This window comes from Fukomys damarensis, unplaced genomic scaffold (genome assembly GCF_012274545.1).
Source record: "Fukomys damarensis isolate Sample0158 unplaced genomic scaffold, DMR_v1.0_HiC HiC_scaffold_1, whole genome shotgun sequence".
Classification (NCBI taxonomy): Eukaryota; Metazoa; Chordata; class Mammalia; order Rodentia; family Bathyergidae; genus Fukomys; species Fukomys damarensis.
Genome location: NW_022900913.1, coordinates 68,316,085 through 68,341,745, shown reverse-complemented (window position 1 = coordinate 68,341,745; position 25,661 = coordinate 68,316,085). Strand labels below are relative to the sequence as shown.

Sequence of the window (25,661 nt, the reverse complement as noted above, 5' to 3'; positions counted from 1 at the left end):
TGAAGCAGGGGCTCACTGAGTCACTAAATTGCCCCCAGACTGGGCTTGAGTTTGTGACCCTCCTGACTCAGCCTCCCAGAGTGCTGGAATTACAAGTGTGCACCACCATACCCGGCTTTACCCTTGTGGTTTGAGATGGGCTGGGAAAGGTTGGGCTTGGTGATGGGGCCCTGTTATGAAGTCTCCATAGGGCCACCTGGCTTTAGCCTGAACCCCACACCTCTGCACCCTGACCTGGGGGGGGAGGGGGGAGCAGAGCCGTGCTCCAAACACCAACTGGGCAGTTTCAGGAAGCCCAGGAAGAGACAGAGAGTAGGCCAGCCAGCGTAGGAGTGACCTGTCCAGCCTGTCCCCTCTGCCTCCTAAATTCTCTGCCATGGGTCGGCCTCCAGGAACTCAAAGACTTGTGCCTTTTGTGTGTATTTTATATACATTTTGCCCATTATCCCCTATAAATCTATAAATCCATGTATCATTTTAAACATCTTAATAGAAGAGGACACCAAAGTTAGGAGAGGTCAAGGCGCTGTCCAAGGTTACAGACTGGAAGTCATGGAGGAGAATTTAAATGCCAGGTATACCAGATATCCCTGGAGATACCCAGCTCTCCATCAGAAGAGAGGGGAGGGGAGGTGGGCAAGTTAGAGTCCGCATATCTGACCAGTCTCATCCCGTTCTGTGCTCAGCTCAAGGTCCCCAGCCCACGTGGGTAACTTTCTTCTTCTCTTAGCTCACTTTCAGCAACAAAGACTCTCCACCCAGTGCCCCTCTGTTACCTAACTCTGTGTGCATGTGTGACTTTTACCTGTGTCACTAGAGATGTGGCCCTGGGGGCAGGCAGTGTCCCCTGGAACCAGTCCCCTGGACCGTTACCTTGGGCTGTCCGAGGGGCTCGAGGCGGGGGCTGCAGCAGAGGCGGTGGCAGCGTGGGCAGCAGCTGTGGCCTGGGGCTGCGAGGCTGCGCTGGGAGAGGCAGCAGCAGGCAGCTGGGCAGAAGCAGGTAGCAGCGGGGAGGCGGCTTGGCTGGTGCACACCGGAGCATGCTCAATGGGGGTGCTGACGGGGCAGGAACAAGAAAGACAACAGGTCAAGGGGGCCAGGCCTGAGGGGACCACTGTGTGGGGCAGGTGTGTAGACAGGCTCCCCCAGGGGGCACAACTTCTGGAGACAGACGGAACTCCTCTGAGGTCTTGGAGGAAGCTCAGAAACATTGTTCATCCTGGGTAATGTCTCACTCCGGGTTTCTGTACTTCTGATTTTTCTTTCTCAGCAAAGCACAGTGCAGTGGAAATGTAGATTTAATTAGCAATCAGGTTCCTTTCCCATCCTGTTCTTCTTTCCCATCTGTTTGTTTTGTTTTGTTGTTGTTGGTTTTTTTTTCTTTTTTTCGGTACCAGGGATTGAACTCAGGACCTCGAACACGGAGGCACCATTGAGCTAAATCCCCATCTCCTTTTCCTTTTTTTTTTTTTAACTAATTTTATTGGTACATCTAAGGTATGCAATATATGACATTCATCATTGGAAATTTGCGCCTTTACATAATCCATCTTGGTTCTTATTTTTTCCCCATTCCCCTGCCCTCCCTTCAACCCCTCCACCTCTCCTTATCTACAAAGACTTTGTTTCTATTTTTTCTTGTTCTCATCTGAATTCCATTCCCCTCTTTCTTTTCCCCTACCCCTCACACATCCCCTTCCCCTTTGCCCCTTTTCTCCCTAATTCCCATTATTTACTATACCTTTTAGTCCTTATTTACACTTTCAGTTTCTCACACCAGAAACTATTCGGTGTTTACACGTGTGTGTCCTATTTATTTCACTTCAGAGTATGGCCTCGTTGTGCATCTATCGTTTCCCTTTCATCTTTCCCCATCCGGTTAGGGGCACATGTTGCCTTTGGGGAGGGACAGTACACGGAAAGGCAAGGGACAGTGTGTGCATGTCACGGTCTTAGGTGCTGGAGTTGTTGAGGACCTGGCGCTAGGCTCAGAGGACACAGGACTGACACCACCTCTGCGTGACTGACAGAAGCCGCCTGCCAGGCAGACCAGAAGAGGGCGATGTGGCAGGGGGATTCCGGGTTCCATGCATCTGTGCCCCGGGGAGGCCAGCACTTGAGCCCTCAAGTTGCCAGTGCAGCTGGTCCAGAGACCCTTGTGCCCTACCCCTACCTGGTGTCCTGTGAACTCTTCCGCCCCAGAGCCTGGGCTGAAGGGATTAGATTTCTTGAGGCAGAGAATAAAATTTTAATTATAGGAAAGCCAAAACTGTGCTTTCTTTGCTTTTTTTTCTCTTCACTCCCTCCCTCCTTCCTTCCGTCTCTCCCTTCTTTCCTTCCTTCCTTCCTTCTGTTCTTCCTTCCTTTTTTCTTTTTTCACTATGTTTTCCAAGCTGGCCTTGAATCTGTGGGCTCAAGTGATTTTCCTGCCTCAGCCTTCCAGATAATTGGGACTTACATGTGTGCACCACCATGTCCTGTCATTCCTTGCTCTTTTAATTGGCATTAGTGTTTATATTTGCAACACAGTGACAGAGTAAGGAATAACTTTCCCCCTGCAGTGTGTGATTCACTTATTGACCTTGTACTATGCACCCAGAATTATGTCTGGAATCCCTCACAATCACCCTCTAATGATGGAAGCAGAGAATTCCCTAGGCTAAGGTTCTCCAATTCACCCAAAGGTGCAGTCCCAGGACTGGTGCCCATTTTGACCACTGCCGGGAAGCACCCAGGATGGGGCAGGGCCTCAGTTGTACCCTGCCCAGGCCTCCCCTATTAGTGGTCAGAGTGGGCCTTGGGCGGCTCAGCCTGCAGGCCTGTGGCAGTGCCTGGCCCCGGCTTTTCCACAAGACACTGGCCACCATCTGTGGAAATCCTGTGACACCATAATGCTGGGCTGGCCCCTTGGGCCCTGCTCCCACAGTAGCAGGCATGGGAAGGCCCAGGCTGACTCGGGACACAGGTCTCTGACTGGTCTGCCCCTGGTGTCATCCCACACTTGCAGTGGGCCTCTGGAAACTGCACAGAACAAAAGTGACAAAACATGTCCAGGCTGGGCACATGGGAAGCTGGCTTGGCTAGAGCAGCTAACCTGCAGCTCTCCCAACAATTGCTCCAAATGAACCCTGATTTCAGGCCCTAGGCAGAGGCCTCAGGGCTGGGACCAAAGGTCAGCACCAAGGGCACATGAACACGCACATGAGTCTGCTGCTTGGGTTCTTGCTGGGTCACATCCTATCCTGGACCAGGGTCTGCAGGGCCAGGCATCCAGTGCCCAGGGAAGGGAAGGAGGCAGCAAAGGGCACCCTGATGAAGCTTGGGTTCTCATGCCAGGTCAGTTCCTGAATGACGTTTCTCTAGTCCCCAGAGAGCCCCCCAAAAGGGAGCATCAGAGAGCAAGCCCTGCAGACAGCCTGAAAGGCTTCAATCCTCATACAGTGCTCACAGCTCACCCAGACTGGCCTAGGATTCTACCGCTGCCTCCTGCTTTGGCCAGAATTCACTTTATTTATTGTTGGTGTTAGGGATTGAACCCAGGACCTCAAACCTGCTACCATGATCTGCCTCAAAGCCCCACCCACCCCACCCCACCCCATGATCATATCTAAGCAAAAATCAGAACAAAGCAAACCAGACTCCACCTTCACAGCTGGATGGGGGAAGGTGTGGTGGGAAAAAGCGCATCTGGCTAAGGTCCCTTTCACAGCTCGCTGCAGCCCTCTGCCAGAGTGGCATCAAGGAAGAGAGTATGCCCACCCTGTGCCCTTGCTCTGGGATGTTGGGCTTTGGTGGTGGCTATGGTGGTGTTCAGCGGATGCTGTTATTGATGACAGTAATGTTTGGAGAGGATGGGCTGGTATTAGGGAAGGTGCTGGGTTGTGGGGTTTGTGGTCCCTGGTCCAGGCTGGGAACTCTGGGTGATGGCAGGCATGAGCAGTTGGCATGGATGAGGTGGAAGGGCTGGTGAGTGCTACTTGTGTGGGCTAAGACGGTTGTGGATCAGATGATGACAGAAGGCCAGTTGGGTGGCTTGTTGTGAAACAGCTCGCACTGCCACCCACATTGTCTGCATTCCATCTGGCAGCCATGTCCCTCTGCAGTGGAGCCAGGGCTATGTTGACACCATGGTCCTCATGAATGACAGCCCAACAGCACCACAGCCTTTGTTTGTTTGCAATTTGATCTTAGAATATGCTCAAAACCCCCTAACCTGAGATTTGAGATACAAAACTGCTGAGGTCTCTTCCTCTACATCCCTCCATTCCAGCCCAGACAATGGCCCTGGGGCTGGGACACTCCCTTCCCATCAGCATCGCTGTGCCCCTGCTCAGACTGCTTCCCAGGCTTCCCCACCTGGGGTGTTCCCGTCCTGCCACGCCTGAAGATCACGCACATAGACCTCTCCTGGAATCCCAGGTGCTCTGGTCAGATGGACCCCAAGTGATCCAGCTTACATTGTGGTCTCAGCTTCACGGCCCCTTTCTGGTTCCTTACCACACACAGCACCCAGACTGCTCCCACTCACAGCGAGGGCTCTGCATGCAACCCACCCGGGGCCACACAGGGCACTGCACACAGTGGTCCTGGGTAGTTGAGGGCACCAGAGAGGCAGAAAGCAAACCAGAGCCTTCTAGAGCTTTAACAGAGCAGCTCCAAGAAGGCTCCTGAGGGCTGGGAGAGGGGTCCTAGGGCCTGTCAACTCTGAGACTGGATCAGGTCCCCTGCCATCCTCCAGGTGCCAACTGCTTGGGACTTCTCTCCCACCCCACCCTTAGGACTTGCAAGTCCTCACTGAAAAGTCAGCCATATACAGTGCTTTCCAGGCTACTTAGGAAGGCAGGTGTCCCTTTCTTCCTGATGTGGATGCCCAGCCAGGCAGATGCCCACTTGGCCCAGGCATCTGACTATTGGAAGCAGGAATGGGGGGAGGCCAAGAAGGGACAGGCTGGCAGGAGCTTTGGGAAGCATCTCAGGGGAGGTGGGCAGGAGCAACAGCTTTCCCCGCTACCCTTCCAGGGAAGAGCTCTAAGGTGCCCAGAGGTGGGACAAAGGCCGTGTGCACACTGGGGCAGTGGGAACAGGCTGGGACCATCCAGCCTCAGAGAAGCAGGGAGCCCTGGGGCTTGGGCCCTTACATTTGCCTTCCTTTGCCAAGTGCTGTGGGCTTCATAGCCCCAGTCTGGGATTCTGGGGGACTGGGCTGCTGGGTGGACAGGCAGGCAGGGTGCTGGCCCTGCAGCTATAGAACCTCGGATCTGCTGCTGCCCTGACTACCCTCACCAGGTACTCTGGGCAAGCACGGGCACAGGTGGGGCTTTTCCTATCTTCTTCCTGCCACCAGGACTGCCAGGCCTCTTCCCTCTCCTCCCCACAGAGCCCCACTGGTCCCTTCAGTTTCCCTGTGCACTACCTGGCATACCCCACACCTGCTCTCACCTCCTGAACCTGGGCTGAGGCTCCACAGCAGGGAAGGGGCCCTCAGGCTCCTCTAATGGGGCCAGGGAAGGTGGCTCAGCTTTGTGGTTGCAGCTGGTGGGTGACAGGGGTGGGTGTCCTGCAGCATTCCCACGGGAGACTCAGGCTGCCCATGGACCCACAGTATGATTTCCACATCATTCCCCCCTGCCCTGGGTCCTTTAGGCCATGCACAGGCCTGTGGGTAGGAGAGCATCCTTGAGCTGAGCTGCCTGGGTCCCTGCTAGCAGTCCCTGTGCCCCTTGGTCCGTGACACCATGACACGGCCCTCATAGCCCCTCTTGGGGCTGAGCGCAGGCACAGCATGAGGGGGTGGGTTTCGTTCATGTCAGATCCTCTTTATTCAGAACAAGCATGCTCGTATGTACAGGGAGGGTGAGGGCAGTGTGTGGCACAGAAGGCAGGGCACCCGCCTGCCTCACTGCAGCCCCGAAGGATGGTCTCTGCCCATCTGTCCAGCTCTTCCCTGGGCTTCACAGGGTGGTGAGGGGGCTGCAAGGCCTGAGCCCTGACCTGGGGTGACTTGCTTGGGGACAGTACAAACCAGCAGTGGAGAGAGGCGGTACCTTCTGGCTCCCTTGGTTCTGCAGGAGCAGTGGGAAACCTGCCCCATCTTCTCTGGGCTATGGCTAGGGGCCTGTGCGGGGAGCAGGGGCTCGGCTGTGGGGTGGTGAGGGTGGCACTGGGGGTGGGGTAGGTGGAGCGCGCAGTTGGCAACCAGAGGTGCCCCCAGCACGTCACACATCGTCAAGCATCACCGTGGGGCTCACGTGCCAGACCGGTGTGGGGGAGGAGGGGTCCACCTGCGGGGCGAGGGACTCCATGCAGCCTTTTAACTTTTAACATTAAGGCTTTGGGCTGAGAGGCCATGGTGCCAGTTGCGCAATTTGGCAAAACGTGGGCTGTTACGTTCCGTTTCAAACCTTTCCCTGTGGCACAGAGAAAGAGAGAGAGAGAGAGAGAGAGAGAGAGAGAGAGAGAGGGAGAGAGAGGGAGGGAGGGAGACAGGAAGAGAGAAGAGGAGAGGAAGGAAGAGAGGGGTTAGGGGATGTGTTCACCATTCCCCTGGTAGAAGCTAGGGTAGGGTGGGAGGGGAGTTGGCCTAAAGAAGCCAGATCACCCATGCGGCGCATCTAGGTGGTCAGGCCCAGCTGGGATGGGGCAAGGCCTGGGAACAGGATGGAGGGACTCAAGTCCCCGTGGGGAGGGGACAAGGAGAGGGTCTGGCTGCAGGCGTGAGGGCAGGCTGGGCCTGTAGTTAGGCTGGGCAGGGCTGCTTTGGCTGTGTGCTCTCAGGACAGACCCAGGCAGGTGGGCCTAGCATGGTGTCTGTCCCCTATCTGGGCATCATGAAGGAGGACACCTATCCCTGTGCTGCCTGGCCTTGCCCTGCCTTCACTGTCCCCAGAGGGAAGTTTTCACACACAGGCCCAAGCATGGCCCAGGCACATGGTTGTATGCATACACACGTACTTATAAGGCCACAGTTATGACAGAGGGGTGGGACTTCCCACCGGTTCCTGCCAGGGACACCTGGGGGGGCTCAGCCTACAGCCAGCTCAGCCCAGGGAACCACATGGATCAGACAGGCAGTGGCCAGAGATGGGATGGAAGCAGAGGTGGCTGCTAGGCCCCAATCCCAGCTTCTCTTATCCCCCAGGCTGAGATGTCCCCAGGGGCCAAGGGCCACACCTGGTCATAAACTCGGCGTGTCTAACCAGCACAGCATCTCAGTACTCAGCTCAGTGATAGCACCTGCTTAGCACTGCAAGTCCCACCACCAACAAATAGTGAAATAAAAAATTATTTGCTATATCATACCATGGGATGCTACTGAGCAACAAAAAGGAATTGTAAGTTGCCTATCCCTTATGCAAAATTCTCAGCATCAGGAATGTTTCAGAATGTTTTCAGATTTTGGAATATTTTCATATACATAATGAGATATTTTGGGGAATCAAGTGTCTGCATCTCCCCTGCTTCTTCCTTTCTTCCATATGATTGAGCCCAGGCCCTTAGCCCTGAGCTACATCTCCAGCCTAACTCCCCCCTTGTCAATTTTTTAGACAGGGTCTCACTTAAGTCATTAAGTTGCCTAGGCTGGGCTCACATTGGCAATCCTCCTGTCTCAGCCTTCCATGTAGCTTGGATTATAGGAGTGCATCACTTTGATTAGCTGGTATCTCTATTTTGCCTGCAACCTATCAAATGTTGGGTGTGGAATTTTCCACTTCTGGTATTTCAGATTTTGGATTTTGGATTTGGGAGGCTCAACCTGTATAGGTGCATTCATAGCTTGGTCAGGTCAGGGAATTACACCAATTTAAGAAAAAAAAATCCTAAAAGGGTTATGTGCTCTATGATTACATTTAGGTGACATTACTTTTAAATGACAGAATGACAAAAATGCAAAAGATACAAGAGCTTAGAGGTTGCCAAGTTTAGGAGGGGGTGGGCGTGGCTGTCCAAGGGCCATGGGCAGCCTGGGGTGGCGAAGGCTGTGTCTCGATGTGGCAAAGTCAGCAGTGTCATTGCAGTATTAAAGAATATTTCTGTAAGATGCTAACCCAGCGGGAACAGGGTAAAGGGTGCAGGAGATCTCCCTGCATTCTTATGATACAACCACCCGTAAATTAGCAATGGTCTCAGAATAAAAAGTTAAACTTAGAACATAAATTGCTGGCATATAAGAATTGAGAAGATCAACGTTAGGTATTTAAGGAGCAGAAGCAGTAGCAGTGATGCTCTGATATCTCCGTGTCCTATCAGGCAACTGGCACTACCAATTCAGAGATTCGCTTTCCCACACCTTGTCACCTTGCACATTCGCCCTCAAATCCAGCATATTTGGGCCTCTGTGTAAGACTGATTGACAAAAGGGCTCACTGACAACTTAGATGAAAGCCATTGCTCTAGCTCAACCTTTCCTTAGCGAGGTAGAAACAGGCCCAGAGATGCCCAAGTGAATTATTACAGCCACACAGAAACTCAGCAGTGAAACCACAGTCTAAGCGCAGAGCACTTCTCCCTTGCCATGTAACCGGCTTCTCTGAGCTCAGGGTGAAGGGGCAATGATGGCTTGAACAGAGCCCCCGTGGCAGGGCCCACACAGCCCTACTGATGGCACTGCAATCACGACCATCCCATAGAGACTACTCAGGGCTGAAAATTAGACACAGCCAATTGCATGTAAATTGTTCATTTTTGCAAGACCTACAGAGGCTGGGTGAGTTTGCCATCAGCACGTAGTGTCAGGGACAGTCCTAGCACCTGCTCTGCGTGGTACTGTTTAGAAAGTCTCAGCTGGCCAAAGAAAAGAGTAGGGAGAGGAAGGTGTGAGTAGAAGAGCAGAGGGGAGGAAAGCAAGAGAAAGGAAGGGAGGTCCCACCGGGGTTGCTTAGCTTCGACCCTAGGTGGTGTCCTGGTCTATTCCAACTGCCAGGAGGCAGAATATACTGGGGGCCAGAGACCCACCAGCTGCAGGTCACCTTGGCTACTGCCTCCTGTGAGGGTCCCTCCTGGGGGACAGTATCAGCCAGGAGAATCTGGAGTGAACCTGGTGGCTGGAGGGGGGACAGAGCTGAGTGACTGGCTGCACTGGGGAGAAGTGGGGGGCATTGGGGTTCCAGAGGGTGCAGGAGGAGAACCAGAGTGCTGCATTCTGAGAAAGTGGAGGGGGTGTGGAGAAAGGGTTGGGGAGATTTTTATGCCTCTGAAGGAGGAGTGGGTGCAGGGACCACCATGCCCCACTATTCTTGTCACTAAGCCTTGCTCCAAAGATGGGAGACAGGCAGTGTGCTAAGGTGCAGAGCACACCCAGAGACTGCACTTGCATGGGGTGGGGGTGTCTGGGTTACCACTGGGGCCCTTGGGGAGGCCACACCTCTGCAGAGGGGTCACCCTCTCCAGGCCTGCCCCACCTCTGCACAACACCACTGTCCACCTGTGCCTCCAAATGCCTTCCTGAAGTCAGTGCTCAGCCACCACTGTTGGAAGCTGGGAGCCACCATGTCACGTATACCAACTGGAGGAGCTCCTGGGAGAGCCAGTAGCCTGGGCAGTTTCCAAAGGAGCAGAGGGCTCTGCAAGAGGCTTGCACCTGGCCATTCAGGGCTCCTCTGTGGCTCCCCAGACTGGAGGCCTGGCCTTGGGTTGGCCTGAGGAACCTAGAGGCTCAGAGGGGAACCGCTTGCTGCCAACACCAGGGATACCTCTGGGACAGGGCTTTGTGGGAAGGAGGCCATGAGGAGGTACAGGGTCAGGGACGGAGAGGTGTTGAAAGGGTTCCACTGCACAGGACACCTGCTGCAACTCACTCAGCACAAAGCAGGGAGATGATACCTTTGTGTGGGTGTCAGATGCATGGGTGCTGCCAACACAAGCTTGGCAAACTGACACTCTTGAAGCCCCTGGACAACCCAGCCTTCACCAGAGGCCCTCAAAGCTGCGTTAGTTTGGGGGCAGAAAGAGAAGGCAGTGGTGGGCTCCCCTCAGATGGGACTAGGGTATGGCTTCCAACCCACAGTGGGGACTGACTCAGAACAGGACCCCCCTAACAGGACAAGAAAGAGCCTTTCTGCTCAGTGACCAGTGAGGCCCAGGCATGACAGGACCACAGACATCATCCAAGTTCCCCCACACAGGATGGAGCCGCTGCCCCTCACACCCTGTCCTGCCCAGGTCCCCAGGCTGTGCAGGACTGCACAACACAGCAGGCTCCACTTGGAGGACAACTTCCCGGAGCTAAAATTAGGAACAGGGCAGGGAGCAGCAGCTGGCTGTGTGCCCACTGAGATTCAGGGAGGCACTCATGGGGCAGAAGCTGCCCCTTCAAGTCTCCCAATGATGAAACCCTAGGGTAGCTGGGGGGCAGGAGGCTCCAAAGCTGCAGCAAAATTCCCCAAACCCTGGAGGCTGGGCCCCAGAGGAAGGCCTGACTCAGCCTCACCCTTGGATAATACCAGGTAGGCAGTTACTTCTGGAGGAAGGGAGGAGGAAGCCCAAGGCCCACCCTCCATCCTGCCTCTATTTTCAATAAGGACAGTGCCTGTGAATAGCCTGGGAAACAGAAACAAAAGTTTGCTGTTACCTCCCTCCACCAGGGTGCTGTTTCCTGCTAATGACAGTTAGCTAGTGAGGCCCATGTGTGGCCTGATCACTGTGAATACGGGGTGGGAGAGGAACGTCAAGTGACCAGAAGGAGTGGGCAGGGCTCTGGGTTTTGTGGGGGGGAGGGCAAAGCCACTCGGAAAACAGCCAGAGCATCACTTTGGAGCCAAGTAGGACATCTTGCTTGGCGTGCTGTGTAGACACATTGCAGGCACTAAGGGTTCCAAGACATTTCCGGGTCCATATGCCATTCTTTGCAGGTCTCGGAGGACCACATTTTGGCTAGGATGCCCAGCCAGAAAGCAAAAGCAGTTTGGGTCGGTGGCAAACAGGTTCAACAGTAAACTACATCAAGTCCCGTCAGCCCAGAGTCCTCCTCTCCCAGAGCCCTGTAGTCACCACATGCTGCTGGTTAGCAGGGACAGAAAGCTCAGCACATGGCGGGAGCATGGCTGTGAGCCCCAGCCCTGCCCAAGGATGCTGATACCACAAGGATGTGGTGGCCCAGGGTGACTGTTCCCTGGAAGAGCATGCCAATGTCATATTTGCTAAAGAAGTGATATAATCACACTGGGCCCCATGCCTCACCATGGAAGACCCTCTCAAGTTCCAGTGGTTTGCAGGACAGCAGCCCCACTCATGCCCAGGGCTACAGCTCCCACCAGGCCATAATGACTGAGGCCTTGACCTGCCACCAATGATGACAACGGGGAACCTGAGCTCCTGGCCCTAGGTGCCCCTTCTCCTTCAGGGCTTGTCCTTCCTGAAGCCACTGTTATGCTGATTGATTTTCAGAACTGGTGTATTGATGGGTCCAGGGTCAGGGCCTGTGCCCAGCACGGCCCCCTGTATGACTGTCCCCATTACCCAGCCTTCAGATCACAGGGGACAGGCCTGGAAATGAGAGTACAAGCAAGGTGCTGCCCCATGCACTCACAGGGAGAGATGCCCTCCTCCTCAACAGCCCAGTGAAGGCCAAAGCAGCCATGCCCCTGCCTGGGACAGAGCCAGGAGAGCCCAGAGTCTTTGCTCCTGCAGCCCGACTGGGGAGCGGAGCCTTCCCCCAGGCTCCTACCTTGCTGACCAGGATGGTACCTGGGCAAGTATTGGCTGGAGCCCTTTGCGGGCCAGGTGTGGCTCATGCGTGAACTTGAGAGGTCCCTTTGTGAGTCTGTGACTAGGGACTACCAGGGAGGGATGGGGGAGAACAAGGCCATGGAGCCTGCATCCAGGCACCTACCTTGATCTTCGCAGAGCCTCTTCATCAGGGTCTTGCACTGTGGGCAGAAAGGAGCAGGTCAGAGGGATACAGGGAGCATAAGGAAGAAAAGTCACCAGAGCCAGGGGATGGTGGGACTGCAGGATTGGGACAGGCCCTGAACACTGCCTGGGTCCAGCCTATCAGCATGGAAGGGAAGTCTGTGTGCTGGGCAGAGGCTGGGGGTTGGGAGGGCACAGTGACATTCAGAGAGAGCCATCAGGGCCGGGGATTTAGCTCAGTGGTTCCACAGCCTGCCTCGCAAGAGCAAGGACCTGAGTTCAATCCCTGGTACAAAAACAAAAACAGAGGGAGCCATCAGAGCCGGAAAGGTCTCTTATGCCCTCCCTGGGCAGTCACATTGCCTGGAGGCTGCATGACAAGTCTGCTGCTCATGATGGGGACTTGGACCTGGGTCAAAAGATTGCCAACCTGGGACAACCTGCAGGGGGAACCCAGAAGGAGGCTCGCCAGCAGCTAATGTTCCCATGCTCCAGCCACCCTCAGGGTAGCAGCGGGAGCCCATGAACCCCGGCCCTTGTGGCCCTGCCCCAATGCCTCACTCACTGTATTCTGTCCCTGTCATCTGGGCCAGGATGCGGAAGGAGCGAGACTGCAGGTTGGAGGAGCGGCGGGCCCACTCGTCAGCCTCGTCCTCAGGCTTGCTCTGGTTCTTGATCACCGCCTGGTACACCGGGGAGGCACTGTCCACTGCTAGGTCTTTCATGGGGAGGCTCCTGGGAGCAGAGAGAGACGTGGGTGGGGCTCCTGCAGTCCTCCCCCTACCCCTGCTATTCTGTACCCACCACCATCTGAGATCCTGGGATACCCACAGTGTGGCCGGGGTCCTTGGTGCTCAGAGTGCTCCTAGTGAGGCAGTGACCCCTCTGTCCATGGGGACCTGAGGCTCAGATTCTCCCTGTCAGCCCCTCCACTGCTAACTTCAGGCCTAACATCAGTCTCACCTAGGCCTGGATCCTCTTTGAGGAAGGCAGAGAGGCAGGAAGGCCTTTGTGAAGTTGTTTCACTCCCTATGCAGGCCCTGGTTTGGGGGCACGGCCAGCAGGACAGTGGGGCTCACAGCTTGGGGCTGGGAGGTGCTACCTGCAGGCCATGGGCCCTCTGCTCTAAAGTGGCAAAGCTTCGGGTGGGGGCTGGACTTCCTTAGCATCCTAGGATCAGGCACATCATCAGTGCCCTGAATTTCTTAGCTGAATGAATGAATCCTGTGTCAGAGTCAGAAGGGACTACAGGGCTCCCATGGACCCACTGTAGGGCAGGCATGGACGCAAAGCTTTATAGCTGCCCATCGCCCTGCCCAGGGAACCAGGGAATCCAGGCCCCTAGCCACCCTCTCAGAGTTCAGAGTGCCCCAGGAAAAGGCCACTGCAGTAACAGCTTCCTGGCCCCACCCTGTGCTCTTCCAGAGGCCAGAACTGAGGTCCAAAGGGGTCAGCCGGCCAGCTCCAGGTCACAGCTGGTCAGGATCCTACTGAGGCAAGACATAGGCTTCCTGGATCCCCACCCTGGGTTTTCTCAGGACCCCACAGTCAAGGAGGCTTAGGAAAGCCATTTCTGCCCAGCGCCCTCCGCCTCCATCTCCCTAGAGGCTACCTGGCTGGGAGAGGATCTCCCTTCTTCTAAGTCTTCTACTCTCTCTGCAAGGACCTGGGCAGAGAATTGGCCTTGTGTCCCAGGATGGTAACTTGAGCCTGTCACAGAGGCCTTTGCCATCCAGAGAGCAGGTGCAAGGCAGTTGCTGGCCTTTCCCTGGCACCAACCCAGGAGGAGCTGCCCTGGGGCCTCCCAGCTCCAAGCTCAAGAAAGCTACTTGGAGGGAGCCCCTTGGCACCCCCAGCCTTGCTGGCTTCCTTCCCACCCTGCTGCAGACCCAGGGTTTGTTTCACTGCTGCAACAGAGATTGGATGTCAAATGAAGGAACCACTGTCCCCTTCAAAATTCTGAGGCTCAGGGAAACATGCAGAGAGGACAGAACGGGCCCTGTAGTTCTGTGCCCCGGGGCCACTCCTGGTTTGTACATCTTGCCCAGGGTAGACTCTGCAGTCACCACAATGCAAGGTGTCCTGTGGCGTTTACCCCTCTGTGCACCTTTCCCAAATTGGAAGCATCTTTCATGTCCCACAGGTGGGTAGTCCTGGCAGGTACTGTCTCCTACAGATCTATCCTCATGAGAGCACTGTGGAATAGCCCAATAATGCACATCTGGTCTATATGGCCCCAGTGCACTTAGGAAAGGTGATCTTCCTGCTCAGCCTCCTAAGTACTAGCATGCACCACTACATCTGGCTTACTGTAGCCACGCTGCACAGTTTGGGGCTGATCCTCAAAGCCAAGTACTCTCCTGGAGTGTTGTTTGGCTACAAGTGGGAGTGAGGACGAACGTGGGCAGAGCATGTGGATGGATCCCACCAGACCCAAACCCACATGCATCCCACAATCAGACAACAGACGACGGTGACAATGATGGGACAGATGCTGAGGGGTCTACTTACGCCAGCGGCGACGCCCTGCCAAGCAGAGGGGGCCCCAGCCGGGAGTGTGTGTCCATCATGAGTGGTGCACACAGAGCGGGGTTGGGGTGGAAACGAGTTAGGGGTGTAAGATGGGTGAAGAAGGAAGAGAGAGAGAAAAAGAAAATGGTCAGCAAGGAAGGAACTGTGGACATTAACAGGAGAAACGAGCACATTAGGGCTGAGATGGGTCCCCGAGAGCCCCACAGCGGCAAGGAAGGGGAGAACAGCCCCTCCCAGAAATGGAGCGGAGGGACAGGCAGGGAAGGAAATGGAGAGATCTTTCAGGAAGCTTAATCAACAAAGTATCATTCCCACAATTACAGAAAACCAAACGATAGCAATCTAAGGTGCAGAAATATAACGTTAGCAAGGAGCAATTCTTCTGTGGTTTCCATCACCTGTGTCTCTGGCAGCTGCTACCAGCTTTTTTTCTTTTCTTTTCTTTCTGTACTGGGGATCAAACTCAGGACCTTGGGCCCTCCAGGTAGGTGTAGTGCCACTGAGCTCATCCCCGGCCCTGCTGCTACCACTTTTAAGAGCGTGTGGAGGACCATGAGGCAAAGTCAGGAAATCACTGGCAGCTCTTGACTTTAGGAAGCAGCCTTGCTCTGCAGGGTAAGGGTGAGCTAACTGGTGCCTTTAAATTGGCACGGTCATATTTGCTGCTTTGAGTAATGGATTTAAATAAATCAGCACCGAAGAGCTGCATCCCTGGCTTGGCAGGTTTGAGACCTGTGGAACCTGTCCCTTGGGAACTAACTGCAAGCTAGGATGGCCACAGCCACTGGTTAGGCTCTGGCAGGTCCAAACTCTGCAGGAGCACTCCAGGACCTTTTCAGCCTCCATCCTCTGTGTTCCCAGCTTCCTAAAAGTTTAACTGCTTCTCAAGACTTTTGTCCCATTTTGCTAGGGACCCCCACCAGAGATTGCCTAAGGGGACAATCAGTCAGGACTGTAAGTCACACTGTAGCATCTCCAGACAGAACACAGTGAGGGACGAGTGGGGGAAGAGGGAGAGGGAGAGAACAGACAGGGACCAAGAAGAATACACAGAGACAGAGACAGACACAAAGAAGGCAGAAGAAAGAGACAGGAAAGACACACAAAGAGAGAGATGCAGAGACAAGAAAGAAGAGGACGGGGCCTGCGATTTAGCTCAGCGGCACTGTGCCTGCCTTGTAAGCACAAGGTCCTGAGTTCAATCCCTAGTACAAAAAAAAAAAAAAGAGGACAGAAAGAGAGACATGTGGAAATGGAAACAGAGACAGAGACAGGAAAACAGAGAGAGAGAGAGACAGAGACAGAGGAAGGATAGCTCTTATTTCCCTGGTAGTACTTTAAGCTGTCTCACTGCAAGTTTGAGCCCTACTGTCCCTAGTCCACCCCCAAGGTCCCCAACCAGAGCTGACAGGCAACCTCCAGGAACAAGGATATCTTTTACCCCACTGCCCTGAGGCCAGGCTTCCCACAGATGTGGTGCCCGTCAGCAGGACTGAGTACCAACAGAACCCCAGGCTGTTGGTCCCAGAGCCCTTCCCAGCCAGAAATCAGCCCTGTTGGGAGGTTGAGGCAGGAGAATCTTCATGAGTTTGAGGCCAGCCTGGGCTACATAGTGAGGCTCTGACTCAGAAAAGAAAGAAAAAGAAAGAAGGAGAGGGAGAGAGGGAGAGAGGGAGAGAGGGAGAGAGGGCGAGAGGGAGAGAGAGAGAGAGAGAGAGAGAGAGAGAGAGAGAGAGGAGAGAGAAAGACCAGCCATGTACTTGGATGGACTCAGGAACTCAAGACGGCAGCCACTAAGCATCCTCCCCAAGAGCAGCTGAGTGATGACACACCTTCTTTAAGTTGTTTGCTTGTTTGTTTGTTTGAGACAAGGTCTTGCTATGTAGTTCAGGCTGCCTTGAGCTCATGATGTAGCCCAAACTACCCTAGAACTTACAATGATCCTCCTGCCTTAGCCTCCCATGTACTGAGATTACAGGTGTGCGCTACAGCGCCCGGCTTCTAGAGCTCCTTTGAGAGGTTTGTGGGTGTCTCCTGCTGCTCCCACCTCCATGGGGAGCCTGCAGATGTGCTCCAAGGGACTGAGACTCTGCCTGTCTGCAGGTGGCGCTGTTTCCATAGTGGCCTCTGCTGGTGCTTACCCGCTGAAGTCACTGCCCTGGGCCTGGGCCTGGCCAGCAATGGCATCCATGATGGCGTCCTGCGAGTACATGCTGATGGGCGTGTTATACTGCGCATGGATGATGGTGGCCTTGCCGCCCAGCCCCTTCACCTCAATGGGCTTGTGGGTGGACAGGGCCGAGTCCTTCAGCGCGCTGGGGTTGAAGTGCTCCTGGTAGTCAGCACTGGGGAGGGCAACAAGGGACCAGGTGGGGAGGGCAGGGAGGAAAAGAAGAAGGCGACAGGTGTGGTTACAGGAGGACAAGGGCTGGGGTGGGGTGTGGTATGCAGATCTCCTGCAGTCAAGGCACTGACCCAAGGAGGCTCCCTGAGCTCCCTGCCATGAGTGGCCAGATCTGTTCAGGAAAATCCTCCACACCTCAGAGCCCAGGATAGGAGGTGTTTGTTTGTTTTTTAGTACTAAGGATTGATCTCAGAGCCTTCACACTGAGCTACATTCCTAGTTCTTTTTTAAAGTGCTTTTAAAATTTTGAGACAGTCTGTCTCACTAAGTCAACAAGTTGTCCAAGCTGGTTCAAACTTGTGATCCTTCTGCGTTAGCCTCCCAGAGTGCTGGGATCACAGGTGTGAACCATCGATTCTTGTCTTTGCAGGCCCCCAGACCCTTGCAGGCTCTGATTCAGCGGGAGCTGCCTCTTGGGGTCTGCAGAGTACCTCACATGCAGAGATCTCCCACTTCACCCTGAGAGATGCAGGGACAAAGAGGACAGGGAGCAGGGGCCAGGGTACAGGAGCCAGGCCATCTGACAGGCAGCGCTGCAAGCCAAGTCCAGAATGTCCCCTTCAACATGAAATGCAGCAGTGGCTCCAGGCACCCACAGGGTGCTGAGCAGGGTTCCTCCACAATGGCTCTTCTGGCAGACTCTTCTCCAGGGCTGGGCTTGTCCTCCTGGCCTCTGTCCATGGCTTTGCCCTCCAGTCCAGCTCTCTGTGTGGCTCCAGCCTCCACCCATACGGCTCTTCCACCCACAGACCAGTGCACAGTCCTTTTGAAGGGGTCCCGCAGGGACACAGAGGTCTTCAGGCTCACACAAGCCCCAGCAGGGACAGACAGCGTGGCGCTGCCCCTCCCCCAGCCGGCCTGCGCCAAAGCAGCTGGAGCGGGAAACTGGGACAGAAACTGAGGCCTCCAGACAGACACCCCTCATTGCAACGCTTAGCACCCCAGACCAGCTCAGGCCCGTGCAGCCTCACCCAGGGCACCATGCAGCCCCACTCACATGTGTGCGCACATGCACACACACACACACACACACATACACACACGTTCACACATGGACATATGCCACAGGTGCACACTGCTCACACTGCACACACACACACACACGCACACATGCAGGAGCACTGGGTGCACACCATGCTTGGTACTAACTTGGCTGGAGAGTTGACTACCACCTGGGTGGAGAGAAGGGCAGAAAAGACAGCAGTCAGAGCAGGGCTCTGGGGATCAAAGTGCCAGGACCATCAGAATGGCCGCAGCAGAGGTGGCACCGGCCCTGACTGTGCTGGGTGAGGAGAGGAGGTGTGGAGTGCATCAGAGACAAGAATCCCAGCCTTCTGGACCCTGTGTGGCCCCCTCTACAGCTGGTCCTGGTGCCCTCCACTTTGCCAGGGAGACAGGGTTTGTGCATCCATTAACTGGATCCCAGACAGCCCAGCTTCGATCCTCCAGAGGAAGCTAGTGGTGGAGAAGGGACCATGGTGGCTGCTTGGGAAGGGCTGAGATCCTGGTGCCTCCTGGTCACACCCAGATCTTAACCCTGTTTGTGGGCACAACCTTGGCCATTTTTCATGGGTGCAGGGGTCAGGGGTCGGGCACAGTCCCCAGCAAGCACTGCTCAGGGTCCTGTGGACAGCCACAAGGCCAGAGCCCTGCATGAGTAGTCTTGGGAGGGGTGGGGTCCAAGGTTTAAGAGTGGAAAGGGCCCAGTAGGGGTTGCCAGTTTGGACACAGAGTGAGAACATGCCCCTGATGCAGACCTGGGTGAACCTCTAGGAGCACAGAGTCTCATGGTCTGAATCACAGTTGTTTAAATGCAAATTCCCTGCCCACTATGGAAGCATACGCCTATAATCCTAGCACTTGGGAGGCTGAGGCAGGAGGATCCCTGCAAATTTGAAGCCAGATGGGGCTACATAGTAAGTTTGAGACCAGCCTGGACTATGGAGTGACACCCCACCACCACATATCCCCTGTGGCACAGATCCTGATCACATCTGGAACCTGTGAGGGAGAGCACAGTGAACAGTGGAGTGTGTCTCCAGACTCCACCACCTGCCCAGATCTGCCCACCGTGGGCTCTCAGCTGGGCCTCTTGGTCGCCCCACAGCCAGGACCCTGGGAAGCCAATGACACCAGAGCCCAGGCTCCCCTGTCTCAGAGCTGATAAAATTCCCTCTGTCCACCCAGCTCAAAATAGCTGTAGTGGAGTTATATTAGGAAAGGATCACAGCACTCAACCTTCTCCATGTTTGGCCACTGCTGACAGCTGCCCAGTCAGTGCCACCCCAAACAGCCGTGTTCTCTGTAGGGGGCAGTGCTGGCCTTTGGCACAGATTCCTGTCCCTTGCTGAGGACCCCAGGTTGGGCCACCACAGGCAGCAGAAGCAGCTCAGGGAGGAGCCTAAGAGGCATGGAAGCTGCACTTCAGTTCAGGGTGGATGGGTGGGGGTACCCTGGCCTCCCAAAGCTTCCTTTCCATGCCTCCTGCCAGACCAAAGCCAGACCAGCTAGGGAAGGGGCTTCCTTGGAGCTGACAGACACCGTTCAACCCTGAGCCCGCCTCTTCCCATCGAGCTACCCATGGGTCTCCACTCATCTCTGTACCACCGTACGGATAGGCTATGCAGAGAGTGTTACTGAATCCAGAGCCCTAAGCACAGGGTAAGGGTGCCAGGAATGGACGCAGAGACCGGAGTGTGCCACAAAGGTGAGGTCTCATCTGCCCCAGGCCCCAGCCCCTCCCACTGCGCTGCCCAATAGCAGTTTTTCCTGTGCCTGAACCACCGACTTCCTCCCTCCCCGATACATCTGCCCTTGCAGGACAGCACTGATGCTGCCTCTCAGGTTGTCAAGAAATACTGGACTCTCAATTTGGGTGTGATGGTGCACACCTGTGATCCCAGCACTTGGGAGGCTAAGGCAGGAGGATTGCTGAGAGTTAGAGGCCAGCCTGGGCTGCATAGTGAGACCCCGTCTCAAAAATCCAAAAGAAAGAAGTAGCTGCCAGTCCTGTCCACCAATTACTAGCTTCAGGCTCTTAGACAAATTTCTCACCCTTTCTGAGCAACTGTTTCCCAGCTCTAAGCGGCTGCCTCTGGAGTTACTGAGAGTAAAGACCTCAGCCAGGGGAGACCTCATGAACCCCACGGGTGGCCTCCTGGGGGTCCCAGTCCAGCCTTCCTGCCTGGGCCTGTCCCAGTGCAGACCGGGAAGACCCACCATGCACCAAAGACAGGTTTCTGCAAAAGTCCCTTGAGAGGAAGCTGGGTGGCTCTGCCACTTTGATCACCAAAGAAGCAGAGGGTACCAGGCTGGGGGCACAGCAGGGCAGCGGGAAGAGCACAGGAGCAGGTTCCTGCTGACTTTCTGTCTGTCCATGTGTGGGTGCAGGCCTGGATAATGAGGGTACGTCCACAGGATGCAGCACCAGTGCCCTCTCCCTTCCCAGGAATCCTGGGAGGTGGTCAGTGAGATTCCCTCCTGGACCCCTGGTTAACTTCTCCTTGACTCAGCTGGCCCTGCCTCTGACACCCACACAAAGCTAAGGGGCCAGCAAGGGCAGAAATCAGCTTCACTACCAGACGCTCTGTGGACACTCCTGTGGCCCCTTCTCCATGTAGCCCTGTCAGGCTGTTTCCGGCCCTAGAGAACTTGCCCTTCCCCCTCGCGCCCTTCCTGTTCCTCCTCTCAGAGGTGTGGAGATCAGCTTGTCCCTGTACCCCTCATGGAGGAGGCACAGGCTGGCCTGGACACTGACTCGCTGGACTACGGGACCTCGGCATGACCTCCTCTGAGCCTCAGTTTCCTTCTCTGTACAGAGCTAATGTGTCACCCCAGGGTGGATTTGGGAAGCAAGGGGGTCCTGGAACCTTGACCTGCTCTGACACCTGTGCAGGCCCACACTGAGCACCAAGCCTGCAGTGACCTGGGTGGAGGACACGAGCCGGTACCTACCCTCCTGGGAGTCCGGCACCCAAGGGCTGCCCTCGGAGGCTCAGCCGGTAGCTCTGAGCCATCTCCCGCAGGCTCTCTGCTGAGTACAGGCCAATGGGGGTGTTATACTGCCTTGGCCGGCCTGGGCCCCCTAGGAGTCTCAGGCCCTGAGGGTCGTGTGTCCCCTCTGGGCTGGCTGGGGCTCCAGGGCTGGCCCATAGAGGGCCGGGGTCTGAGGCACACATGGAGGTCTGGGAAAAGGAGGGGCTAAGGGTGCCCCTGAGCTCCAGGGTGCCCAGGCTGGCCCTCGCCTCAGGGCTGGGTGCCACCAGGCTGCCGTTGGTGTCCAGAGCAGGGTCCTGGCCCATGGCAGTGCCATGCAGGGAGAGAGAAGACAGTGGTTAGAGCCACCTGCACCCAGTGCACCTGCACAGACTCCAACCCCATGTTAGTACAGCCAGCAGCCCACCACCTATCACCTGCAGCCCCTGGGACCCAGCTGGGGAATGGAAGAAAGAGTTTTGTAGGGATGGAGGAGTTGGGTCCCGACAGAGGCTGGTGTCTGCTTGGACAGAATGCAAAGCCCTGAATGCAAAGCCAAGCCAAGGCTACCTCTCACCGGGGGCCAAGGGTGGTCTTGGGGCTCAGGGCACAGTAGGGGCCCCGCCATCCTGCGCACACAGTGACCCCATACTAAGAAGCCCCCGTGGCTGGGGAGATGGCCCCTGGCTGGCTCAGGCAGTGGGGTGGAGGGAATCTGAGGGTGGCTTGGTGGTCCCCTCTGCTGCCTCCCAGGGACCAGTCCAGGGTGACACAGGGCAGGCTTGGGGTGGGGAGGAGGACTGGTAGGCCCCTGTGCCTGCAAGTCAATGTGCTTAGAGGGGCTTGGGAAGGGCCCCCAGGGGAGATGTCTGAGGCCAGGGCTCTGTGGTCCCCTGTGCCTACTCTAAGGGGTGCTTCTGAGGGGTGGCGGGTGTGCACTTAGGAGGAGAGGTGGGAAATGGAGCCCTAGGCCCCCTCTGCAGGCAGTGGCTCCTCAGTGGCCAGCTCAAGCTGGGCCTCTGCCAGTCTCCCCAGCCTCCATGTCCATAGGCAGATGAGGGTCGGGGCTGTCCAGAGACCTGTCCCCTGCCTGGCCAGAAGGACCAGGGAGAACACGGCCACTCTGGCCAGTTTCCTGGCAGCCCAGTGGCAAGCAGGAAGGCCCACATCTCAGGGTGGTGACAGCACCTACCTTCTGGTGGGGGATCACTGGCAGTGGGGACTGGATTGGAGGTGCTGCCGTGGAGATGGTGATGGGACGCTTTGACCTGGAGAAACCAGAAATGGGGTCCAGTGAGGACAGTCAGCCCCAGGGTGGGAGCTTCTGCCTGGACAAGACTGGCGTGGGGAGGGCAAGCGAGCTGGAGAGAGCTGGGCCAGAGGACACGTGTTATGGGTTTCCCCAGGAAGGCACTAGGCCCTGGACACTTTGGTTAGGACCGTGGGCCTCTGCTTTGCCCTTGGGTGCTGCTTGGCAAACAGAAAGCAGGGAAGACCTTGGCTTCTGGCCCCAGTGCCTTCACACTGGTGGCACTGAAGTCACTCTCACTGGGCTGCATCTGTCATGTGAGCAGGATCATGTGAATGCCTGGGGCCTGGTTCTTTGGTGCGGGACAGGGCCAACACCTGCCTGGGTCACCTTCCCTTGTCCCCTCCCCGTTCAGGCACCCAAGCCCCTGCCCTCACTCTGCAGGTGGCCACCTACTTCTGGAGGGTGAGGCTCAGGTTGTAGCTGGCGGACTTGATCTTGTTCTGGGCCTCCAAGTGGGTCATGGTGTCTGTGTTGACGCCGTCAATGGCCACCACCAGGTCCCCCTGGCTGAGCTGGGACTGGGCCGCCTTGCTGCCTGGCGTGATCTGATTGGACAGAAGAAGGGAGTGAGCCTGAGTCCTGGCCCCAAGGATGTACTGGTGCTCAGAGAAGAGTCCCTTGAGGCTCCAGTTATCTTCATCCCCACTTTCAGCACCTTTCATTCCCTATGGCCAGTTTCACCGTGCTTTGGCCCTGACTGTGGCTACTTGCCTGGCTCTGGCTGGTGGAAGGAAGATGGAAGAATGCACCCCCAGTTCAGCCCCTAGCGACATGCTTGGGGCCCTGCACCCTGCTGGCTGGCTGGCTAACACTGAGGACAGAAGGGACACCCAAGCAGCTGGCTGCAAAGGCTGGAACCTGAGTCGCTATCTGGAGGAGCGTGAAGGAGCACCACACGGCACAGGGCACAAGCAACAAACTTCTACCGTGAGGAGCCTATGAGGTTTGGGGCTGTTTGTTACATGGCTTAGCCCACTGTGGCCCTGTATCCTGAAGATCCACAGAGTGCTTGGTGGTCCAGGAGGGAAGGAGATGTAAGAACTAATACCCAGAAGCCCCACCCCAGAGGTGCTGCCCGGCCAGCAGGCAGGCAATGCACCCATGCAAAGACATCTGTGCCAATGTAAAGGTACAAGATCCCAGTAATGAATGTAACTGTACTGTCTACCTGGAATGTACCAATAAATTAAATTAAAAAAAAAGACATCTGTGCCAGCTGCTCCTTGCTATAATGGCAGTACCAGCCCTGCCTGGGGGAGCAAGGCTGGTAGGGAAACTGGAGGGGGTAGCTCCCTGTCAGTTTTCTGTCTCCAGAAGGGAAAGTACCAGTGTGGTCAAGAGTTCCCAAACCCTGCATCCTGGGTCATCACAGAGTCTGATGTGACCACACAGAGGTCACTGAGATTCCACTTAGGAACACCCACAGGTATTGCAAAGGCCACCACTCTTGGGACATTACTTGGGAAGCCACAGTTGTTGTTCAGGTGACACTGCCAAGGGCATCATATACAACACTGTGCTTCTCACACCTGGCCCCCAGCAATAGCTGAAGGCTGTGGCCCAATGTGACAGTCCCTAGAGGGTTAGCCCTGTCCCTAAAGATATCTCATGGAGGCTCCAGCTCCACCCATGGGCTGATGTCACACAGGATGACTTGAGGACCTGACTTCCACAGTACCATGTTAGAGGTTCCCCTGACATCATGTGGGGGACATGCAGGTCACAGGAGAGGAGGCTCTACAGGCCCCTACCCAGCTAGGGCTGGAGGGTGACCTTGGTTGGTCTGCCTTCCCAACACACACACACCGTCACTTCTGGCTTCTCAGGGACGTCCCAGTCACCTTCCTAGCTGGGGACAAGGCCAGTTCCTCAAGCTGGCAGAAGCCAGATTCTGGCTACGGTCTGGGGATGATCCTAGAAGATGCCCAGAGAGGACCTGGGGACAGTCCCATGCCCTACATGCCACGCCTGGGAGGGCCGCCTGCCAGGCCTGGGCTTTCATACATGGATAGAAGCCTCCTGCCAGGCCCCTCTCGAAGAGTACCCACCAGACCAGGGCAGCCTGCCCCAGGGACACCACCCTGCATCGCTTGAGTGGTTACAGGAGGGTGCTCTCTGACCAGTCTCTGCTGGCTCACCTTTGGGGTTCTAGATGCCTCCTTCAATATTGGCCAGTTTATGCCCAGAGCACCCCTCTGTCAGCCTTGAATTGCAGCCAAGGCGATGAGAACAGAGATTCTGAGATTGCCAGGAAGCTGTGTCCGTGTGCTCACCCTTAGAAGAGTCCCACAGGCGGCTCAGAACTACTTGGGATTTCTCCCCATCTGTACATCTCTCCAAATCCTTGCCTTTGGAGGCTGCCCTCAAAAGCAGGGGACAGAACAGAGGGTGAAAACCAATAAGAAAGAAAAACAAAGTGTTTCCTCCACCAAGGGATCCCACCCTCTGGCTTCCCATGTGGCGCTATGCTGCTCCCAACAACCTGGTAGAGGTGTCTGCAAGTGCAGAAAAGGCTGAGACAATGCTACATGAAACCCCCAGGTACCCACCACTTGGCTTTATCATGTCAACCCATGGGTCCCACTGTCTACTCATCAACCCATGGCTTATTTTATTTGTTTTTTTTTGAAACACAGTCACTATGTAGCCCAGGCTAACCTCAGACTCCTGGTGGTCCTCCTGCCCCAGCCTCCTAAGTGCTGGGGTCACAGGCGTGCACCACCACACCCGGCTCACCAATCCATTTCAAAGCAAGTTGTGACACAGTGTGCTGCTCTTGGGGCCAGATTTTCCAATGCCTGTGCCATCCTAGGGTCTGCTCTCTCAGCAGGACACTCCATCACAGGATACCCCCGCAGAAGGGACCCCCCAGATGTCCCTGGCCACCAACGGGGAGATGAGCATCCCCTGCAGCAGAAAGCCGGGCTGGAGAGGGAGCAGCTGCAGGTCTCACACAGAAGGTGGCGCCTGCAACCACAGAAGGGGCGCCAGGAACACATTGATAATGCAAGTGAGGGAGCCTGAATGACATCCAAAGGGTCTGAGTGCAATCAGCAGGGCCAGCCAGTTCCTCGGGGGCGCCCCCTTCAGGCTGCCCGAGACACTTTCTCCAGTAGGCAGGGCCAGCTTGCCTGCTGGCAGGAGCCCCGTGTGGGCGGGTCCCCCTTATCCCCTGGGAGGACTCAGCCTCCTGTGCCTGGCCAGACACCCCAGAGGGGAGCAGCAGAGCTCCCACAGCCCCGGCGCCGCTCTCCCTGCACCTGTGCCCGCTTGTCAGGGCACAGCTGGCCTGGCCTTTGGCTGCCCCAGCTTCCTAGGATGGGGGTGGTGTAGGAGATCCTCTTCTGGAGAGCTGCTCTTCTGTCATGCCAGGGGCCCTTGGAGAGGAGGGTATGGGAGGCAGGGACCTAGGGGCAGCCCAGAGCCAACCTATGCCTGCAGATTTCCCTGGCCTGGGGAGGGGGTGGCACTTTTGAGCATCTCTTGTCTGATTCTCCTCCCCTCTCTGTTGACATCATCCTAGAAAAGACTCAATGCACCCAAATCCTAGCAGGGTATTTTGTTTCTTTCAAAAAAAAAAAAAAAAAAGGG

The 25,661-nt window shown here is 55.9% G+C and overlaps 1 protein-coding gene across 7 annotated transcripts in view; it reads right to left on the bottom strand.

The window, feature by feature from the left end:
- The window catches only part of Ldb3 (LIM domain binding 3), a 59,270-nt gene that overhangs the window by 28,318 nt on the left and 5,291 nt on the right, over positions 1 to 25,661 (bottom strand). The window contains exons 3-10 of one of the 7 annotated variants that reach the window (XM_033761731.1): positions 22,464 to 22,615; positions 21,951 to 22,026; positions 17,933 to 17,955; positions 16,521 to 16,724; positions 14,359 to 14,373; positions 12,413 to 12,582; positions 11,828 to 11,864; positions 874 to 1,056 (exon numbers count right to left, since the gene is read on the bottom strand). In XM_033761731.1, the coding sequence (XP_033617622.1) occupies positions 874 to 1,056; positions 11,828 to 11,864; positions 12,413 to 12,582; positions 14,359 to 14,373; positions 16,521 to 16,724; positions 17,933 to 17,955; positions 21,951 to 22,026; positions 22,464 to 22,615 (860 nt within the window). Of the gene's footprint in view, positions 1 to 873; positions 1,057 to 5,801; positions 6,408 to 11,827; positions 11,865 to 12,412; positions 12,583 to 14,358; positions 14,374 to 16,520; positions 16,725 to 17,932; positions 17,956 to 20,737; positions 21,076 to 21,950; positions 22,027 to 22,463; positions 22,616 to 25,661 lie in introns of those variants that run through there. The other 6 variants (XM_033761742.1, XM_033761733.1, XM_033761748.1 and 3 more) reach the window with 6 other exon arrangements.